Below are 8,392 nucleotides of genomic sequence, written 5' to 3'. Positions count from 1 at the left end.
GAGACTGTAAATCTCCTCCTGATGTGAATGAATGAAAATGCACAAACGACACTGTGTGTAAACTTTATTCCTCTTTCTGTATGCATGACTTGTGCAGATAAAGGGAGTGCTTCGTGTTTGCAGCTCAGGTTTTTTTTTTTGCTTTCCGCTTTGACAAATCTGTAGTGGACTCCACTGGGACAGAGCTCAGCGCATCATACAGGAGGACTGTCGGACAACACGGGAAGTAAACAATCAACCAAACTGTCACCACTTTGAGCAGCCTTGCCTCAAGACCATTTATTGACCTGCTGTTTTTGCATTTTGTCCTTTTTCTTACAAAAATCATTACGCTTTGTTTAAGACTACAACAACACACTATAGACAATACATACGGTATTCCATAATATTTGACTTCTTTGATTAGTTAGGTATTTCAATATATCTTAAATTATACACTGCTTTCATTACAATAATGATTTTTTTTTTTTAAACCAACTGGCACCAGGACATGAGCTAATGTTCCCCTGTGTTTGTTTTCATCTCCTCAGTCTGTCTGCTGTTGGAGTTTCATCACCGTTTTCTGTTAGTCGGGTGAGAAAGTTTCATTGTACATCACTTAGTTTTTGACACAACATTAGTAATACTTGATATACTTGAGTGTAACATGAAAATTGTGCTCCTGGTTGCAGCATTATAGTTTGGCAGCACATGCACAGACTACAGCATTTTTATAGCATTTTTTTTTTAAAATTATTTCATCCTTTCTTTTGTCTTTTTAATCACTTTCATCCTGAAACGCCAGACGTCCAGTATCGTACAGCCCAAAGAGTCGACTGATGAGATCAACCGCACAAAGTTTGCGGCTGCAAGGGAGTTGAAATTTCATTGAGTGTCTCATGGTTTGGTGACCTATCCCTCGAAGGCTTTAGAGGCTACACACACGCACACGCACACGCACACACACACACACACATACAGACACAGACAGTACCGTAACCTCATAAACAAGTGTTCTTAGTCCGTTTACAGCATAGCCTTGTTTGAAAACAATCTGTACCTGTTGTGAAAGGACAAACAGAAAAAAAAAACTATTGCACAGTAACCGTCTTTCTAATCAGAGCATGAGACAGTTGTGAAATTAAACATGAGCCCATTTTTTTCTTTTTTTTCTTTTTGCCTCCTTGTCCTCATTGTATATAAGGCCGTAGCAGTGCTTCTGGAGGGAGGGGAAGAAGCACAAGCCCCTCTGCTCCTCAGTAACAAAGTCTCTTCCTCATCAGTGCTGAAAAAAAAAAAGAAATAAAACAAAGAAAAAGCTGCTCTATGATTAACAAAGTCTACATGGAACAGCAACAGGACAGAGTGGTTTGATGTCACTAATGTTATCTTCGGTATGTTAATTCCTCTAGGAGCTGAGAGGTGACTTCATGCTGTTTTAGTCAGTGATGCAGTTATTACGTCCAAGTGGAGAAAGGTGTCCAACAGCCGTGATGCCGTCCTGCTGTATTGAAGAGGAGAGAAAAGGGCAGATGAAGGGCTGAGAAGCAGTTTCTATTGCAGTTTCGGTGAACTTGGGTGGTGTCTAGTCCTGGTGAGGTTTCAGTTTGGCCAGCTGAGACCCAGAGCAGCACGGTTCAGTGTGGATCAGGTCCATGGGGTGTGTGAGTGTGTGTAAGGGGGAGAGGGGAGAGGGGTTGGAAGAGGCGGGTTCAGTCCTCTACATGTTGAAGCCATAGGCGGGCTGAGCAGGGTAGCCCGTAGGGGCGGTGGCGGCGGTGGCGGTGGCGGGGGCGTAGCCATAGCCCGGGTACGCTGGCTGGGGAGCCACTGGAGCAGGAGCGGCGGTCAACATCAGCTGCTGGCCTGAACACACAAACACAGACACGCACACAGATGGTTGCATGTTAGTACAGAAAACCTTTTTACAACTAAGTGCTAATTGCTGCACATTTTTATGCACTGGGATTCCCAGAGACCATTTGTCAAACTGTTTTGTCATCAGATTTTCAGTTAAGTGAGATGCATAATGCACATTTCCAAGTTTACATTTATATTCTGGGGCTCTACTAGAATATATTTGCATGATTTAAAATTTAAAAAACTCTTTATTAATCTTATACAAGCTCTTAATGCAGTTCAGCCTCTGTCTACAACAGGCCGTTCTAGCGCCTGTCTCTTTAAGGCCCCCCTCAGCATTTCACATCATTCACCTCATGGAACTTTAACCATGTTAAAAATAGACATCTGATATCACAACAGTATAAAAACAACAGAAAATCACAACAAGCATGATATGTCCCCTTTATAAGTGGTGCTCTTATAGCTCATCACTACTCTTGCGAACAAAGAACCATTAATGATCTGACTGATTGAAGACATACGTTATCTCCTCTCTGGCACCCCAGCATTTGCCCCAATATTGTGCCAAAAATTGCATTAAGAAAAAAAAAAATGATCATAGGGCAAAATTACTTAATAAATGAAAAACATTGCTGCAGGTTTCAGTACATCACAAACAGATGTCCCAGTTCATTACAGGTCAACTAGACCAGAAGGCTACGTTCACTCTGTGTAATATTATGAAATAATTTAACACAACATTTTATCCTTAGAAACCACTGTAAGATGAAGACAATAAAAAGTATGAAATTTTCTTCCTGGGAGTGAAAGTGGAGAAAAGGAGCCACCAGAGTAAAAATTTAAGGGGAAACAATTTTTGACACAACACCAGCAACCAGCTACTCAACACTTGAAGTATAAGACTACAATAAATGAAAAGTGTCAGCTGTAAATAACTGTTGTGTTATATCAACTGGGAACACAGTAGCAAACATGACATTTACTTTAATGGAAATTCTAAATAGCACTTTGACAGCAGTTGCATTTCCACTGTGTGAATGAGAATAAACCCTATAACACTGTTGGTCACTTTGCATTGTTTGTTTTTTTTCCATCCTTCATTAGGATTTTACCTGATGGAACGTCATTAATAAAGTGAGAGCAAGTGACCAACAGTGTGCAAGATACCTTAAACAGTCTGTGATCCTCCAGATTTGTTATTAACACTTTATGGTGTGCACAAGCTGTGTTGGAATCCTTTTGTGAACGATGAATCATAAAAATCTGGTGAAGCCAATATCAGCACATTAGTTTTTCCAGTGACTATTTGACTCCACCCAAAGAATGACTAAAACAAAGAAACAACAGTCCAATCCCTTCCTCCAATCAGTGTAAATCTGGTAATGATGTGTTTTACCACAGGCTTCATAGACCAGTAGTTTCTGAGAACAAACAGTACAGCCTCAGACAGATAAACACTGCAGCTCACATCCTGCCGTTCTCAAAGCAGGGGGCAATTTTCTCCTATTTAGGAACCAGAAGCGTCTGTCCCTCAGGGTAACGTGCTGCCTGTAAACCTACCAAACACCATCGGCTGAGGCTCTGTCACCTCCTCTTCAGTTTTCCTTTGGCTTTCAGCCTCCTCCAGTTTGTCCACCTGAGGGCAACAAAGACAAGACAGATGAGACGTCGCTCTCTCATGTTCTCCACAGAATAAGAGAACGTCTGATTCCATGCATTGTAGGTATCCTACAGAAACATTGTACTCCGTGTCTTTAGCTTTGTAGGCCATTCAAGCATATATTTAAAACACTAATTCCAAAACTTGTCTTGGTCACATAGAAATTTTATCTTTTTAGGAAAAGGTTAGCTATCAGTAAAAAATAAACAGATTTGACTGGCAATTTTCTATATTTTTCTTACTGTCAAAAAACTCATGTGCAGAGTCAAACCAACAATGAATTGATCCTACCTACAAGTATTGTGCATGTATCCAAAATCTGAAAGTACTGTGAGAAATTTAAAATGCAGCATTAAGTCAACAGGTTGTGATGTATAGCACAACAAGCTAGCGAAGCGAAGCAGGACCAGTTTTTGGACAACAACAGAGGTCCACAGCACAGAGAAATACAATATATCAGACTTTGGATACACAAACAGTACTTGTAGATAGGATGAATTCATTGTTGGTTTGGCTCTGCACATGAGATTTGTTGACAATAAGAAAATCACGAGCCATATCCTTTAAATAGAAGATGTTTTCTGGATACCTACAATCTAGCGATCACAGTGATGTGACTTTTCGCTTTTATTCAAATGAAAATTTCGTATTTGATGTCCTACAATAGATCGTAAACTCTAATACTACAGTTGGAAGACTACGCTAGAGCCTCTTTCTTTTATACCAAACAAATTAACACTGACAAGTATTACTGGCTAACACAGTAGATTTGTTATACTCCCTTCTCTAATACAATACTACATACAGTACTTCATAGTGCAGCTACACTGAGGTTACCTAAGAGAAGATGCCATGCAGGTTTGGTGAGAACTTCTAAAAACAGTTTCAAGTACAGATGTTAAGTCCACAGTCTAGGCACAATTAAAGGGGCAGTTCACCCAAATCACAAAAAAAAAACAAAATAATAATTTCCCACTTGACTTTTAGAGGTATTTAACCATGAAGACATCTTTGCTGAGACTTCTGTCATCACCTCAATTAAAGGGAGTGTAATGCTGCTGCTCAAAGCATCAAAAAGTGACATTTAAAAAACTCAACAGCAAATCTTTTCAGATAAAATGTCATAATTATTAAAAGACCTCACTGTTTTAATTATTTCTTACATTCAGAGGAGAATAGCTCTCATTGAGAACTGTTAAAAGCGAGGTCTATGGATCATCATGAATATCAAGAACATTGAGTTTCTAAAATGGGATTTTTCTGCGCTTTGAGCATCACAGATCCAAAAACAAACTGAAACTATCTACATGGTTAGATACCACAAGAAGTAAGAGGGGAAATTCTGTGTGATTTGGATGAACTGACCCTTTAAAAGCAGTATTAGAGGGAGATTCAAGGTTAAAGAAATATTACATTGTGTATTAAGTGAGGGAGAAGCTACACATGCCTATATGCTGATGCTACATTTCCAGCCATTCACAGTTAACAATCTCATATCAATAAATGACAAATCACAGATTCCACATGCATCTCATTCATTGCTGTAAGCAGGCCCTCCTCACAGATTTTCATTGTATGGAGTGTATGCTGCTGGACTAAAATCAAGCTACCAATTAAAATCTCACAGGTTAAGCTCATCCTCGCCAGGCATGATTTGCGCAGTGAGTCGGTTGTGGTGCCAATTTTCCTAGCCACTAAGTGCAAAGAAATATTCAGGCATTGTGCTTCGATCGTGGAAAAAGCTGAAGACAAAAAGGTTTCTGATGTAAGTGGAGATCAGTTTAACTCAATTAATATTAGGTATCTTAATGTAGGGTTTTTGTTGAGTCATAATTTGAAGAGATGGAAGCAAGTTTGGAGGAAAGCTTAAACACCACCTGTAAAGCACTTGTCTTTATATGACTACAAAATATTATATAGAGAGCAAGAATGGAAAGAATTGAAAAGTGCCTGATCATGGGATAGAAATTGATATGATTTTAGTAAATAAAACAAAACATTACACTGCTGTGCTGCCTGTTTCATTGCCAGCAAGATGGGGGGACATAGCTGCAAAAAAACATCTGGTAAAACCTTACTGCTGTCTCTTGGTGTGTGTTTATTCTATTTTATAGTTTCACTTCCCCAGCAGCTGCATTGACTCCATTCCAACCAGTTTGACCAGTGATTTATGGAACAAAGTGTTTGGTCTCTAGAAAATAAACTGTTAGATTAGCAGAAATAAACTGAAAAAAAATTCCCAGAGAGAGAGAGAGAGGAAATTAAGGGATCCCAAAGCCTTTGAAGTTAGTGTTTGTGGCCCTGCACTGATGTAACAGTTCAATAATTTAGACTATAACTTGTTAACCTGAAGTTAGAAACATGGGGATGCATCTAACAAGTCTAGAGTGGCTCGTTCTCCTCACCCACCTTCATTTCTGGTCTTTGGAGAACATAAGACAGGTGGAAAGATCAGTCAGTCTCAAAATATTGTCAATATTATGAATTTGTGCCAGCACAACTGAAAATATCAGTAACTGAGAGACATATATATAAAAAAAAAAGCCACATAAGACTCGATGCAGCCCCATAACAGAAGAGTTAGAGAGGTGAGAGGTATCTGTTAGGCCAGGACAGGCTAATCCTGGTCCTGAAGATCTGAAGAACAGTGCGCAGGCTTCAGTTCCCAACATCAACACAGTGTTTGAATTAGTGGGGTCTCAAGTGGTCCAAGACTTCCACTTTAGACCACATTAAACCCTCTGGATACAGAAAAACTTGGCAGTCAGAGGAGCTCATAGTGTCTCAATTCAACCATAGATCATAAAATGCCAGGAATTCATTATCAGCAGCACAGATGTTTCTTAGCTGTTGGATATTTACCCAAAAGCAGCAGCTGATTATTTTTCCATTGTTAACAGGTAGCTGATACAGCATATTTCTTCATATAGTGGTTCTTAAACCTTTACAGTCATGAACTTCTGCTGAACTTCGGTTTTCATGAAGCTGTTTCTGCTCGACTGCTGTTAAACTTTCCACTGAAAATGAGAATTCATTAGCCCAAATGAAAAGGACAATGAGTTTCCCCAGGAGGATAATTAAGAAACTGCTTCCAGTAAAAAAAAAAAAATCTAAACTCAAAATGTGTTGTGTTGGTGCTGAAGTGGAACCAAAGCCTGCACACACACTATTGCTACAGCTCTCCAGGACCAGAGCTAGTTAGGCCGTACTCAGTCTACAGTCCATGCTAGGTTCCTACATCAGAAACCTAAGAGACAAGTTACAACAAAAAACAGACAGAACACATAAGAGAAATAAAAAGAGGGCCAGAGACCGTCACCTTCGCTGCAAACTCATCAACCTGGAAAAGAACCCAAAGAAATGACCTCAAGTGACCTCACATGTCTACAGGTCAACATTTTAGGAAATGGGGAAGACCATGTTTCAGAGGGAGTTTAATATCACTGCTTAATAAACTTGAATACTCGTCTCCTGCTACCTTCTCATCTAGCAGTAGACCTGGTATGCTGTAAATAAAAATACTCTTCATTACCTGTTTTTCAATACCTCCAGAGCAGGGGTTTTCAAAGTCTGACATAGTATGGCCCCTCTCAGACAAGACTGAGCGTTAGTATTGTAATGTCATAAAAATATTGATAGTGCAACATATTGCAAATTCATATTAATGGATTTTGTCACTCTATTGTTATTCTTTGTTCCTGTCTTACTTTGATTTGAGGGGTAATCATGTTCTCAGTTTTAGAACTACAGTTCCCACAATGCTTTAGGGGTGTAAACAGGAAGCACAATATAACATTGCCATGGATTCAGTGAGTTAGCTGTAGGCTACAACTTGAGTCCTGTTTTTTTTAAGCCTATATTTGTTCAAAGTAGGTAGTAGTAAGTATGTCGTATCAGCTATTAGCAGTTCCTGATTGCAATGTACACATGGATGTACAGACGACTATCACTGGATTACTCTGATACTGAAGAAAACTTAATAATGTCATAATTCCCAACATATTTTTTCTGATTACAAAGTAGATTTATGGATGTTTATTCACGTCAGAGATAACGATATCCTCAGGAAGTCTATGTCACACTGAATCAGAAGTGAATCAGGTGTGTTCAGATGTGACTGAGTTTTGACATAAATTGCATCTCATGTCTTTCCATCCGTGCTCCACCTTCAACTCCCTTGGCACCTCAGTTTGAAAACCTTTGCTCCAGAGATATTACTATTTTGGACTATTGTCCATCTCTCACCTGTGGGGGCAGGTTTCTACAGGAAATTAAAAAATCTGAGAAAAATAAACCAATTTTAGTACACAGTAAAAATGCAATATGAAAGGAAATTCACCTTTTAACATGTTTCTTCTTAGTAATATCCACTAATTAAACATCATTTTGGAAAACAGGTTATAGCATAAACTAAGGGAACTCTGTACTCTTTTTCAGTTGAGTACTAACCTTGGTGAGGTACTCTCTCATGACCTGGATGAAATACGGCATGGCAAAGTCCATGATGTTGTGCCTCCAGGCCAGCTCCAGCACCACATCAGGGTGCAGCAGGTCATAGGAGGCGAACAGGCAAGCAGCGAAGCACTCCTTCCTGCCCTCCTCCAGGAACCACTGGAGCAAAGTCTCTGCCAGCTCAGCATCTTTAGATTCTGCGGCATACAGCATGGCATCCTGGGGAAGACAGTGGTGTGCAGTTAACTAACTGGTTATGAGTCTTCATGCAAGACTAGTTTCAGTTGTTGTCTACATAGTCTTTTTTGTTAAGAGATGGCAACTGGTGACAAAACACTGATATTTTATGTCCTATCTTAATTTGATGTTAGCTGATCCATGTATCTGTCTCCAGATAATGAATATCTCTCTTAAGTGTAAGTGCCATCTATGGGGGCA

General features: G+C 39.5%; 1 protein-coding gene across 5 annotated transcripts in view; it reads right to left on the bottom strand.

The window, feature by feature from the left end:
- Positions 1–51: 51 nt before the first annotated feature.
- cltcl1 (clathrin, heavy chain-like 1) overlaps positions 52–8,392 on the bottom strand; it is a 33,411-nt gene continuing 25,070 nt past the window's right edge. For 2 of the 5 annotated variants that reach the window (XM_044376161.1, XM_044376169.1), the window contains 4 exons: positions 7,952–8,173; positions 6,816–6,842; positions 3,403–3,478; positions 52–1,845 (listed from right to left, as the gene is read on the bottom strand). In XM_044376161.1, coding sequence (XP_044232096.1) covers positions 1,700–1,845; positions 3,403–3,478; positions 6,816–6,842; positions 7,952–8,173 — 471 coding nt within the window. In that variant the 3' untranslated portion in view covers positions 52–1,699. The remainder of the gene's footprint in view (positions 1,846–3,402; positions 3,479–6,815; positions 6,843–7,951; positions 8,174–8,392) is intronic. The other 3 variants (XM_044376183.1, XM_044376190.1, XM_044376174.1) reach the window with 2 other exon arrangements.

Source organism: Thunnus albacares, chromosome 2, assembly GCF_914725855.1.
Source record: "Thunnus albacares chromosome 2, fThuAlb1.1, whole genome shotgun sequence".
NCBI lineage: Eukaryota > Metazoa > Chordata > Actinopteri > Scombriformes > Scombridae > Thunnus > Thunnus albacares.
This window is presented reverse-complemented; position numbering and strand designations above follow the sequence as displayed.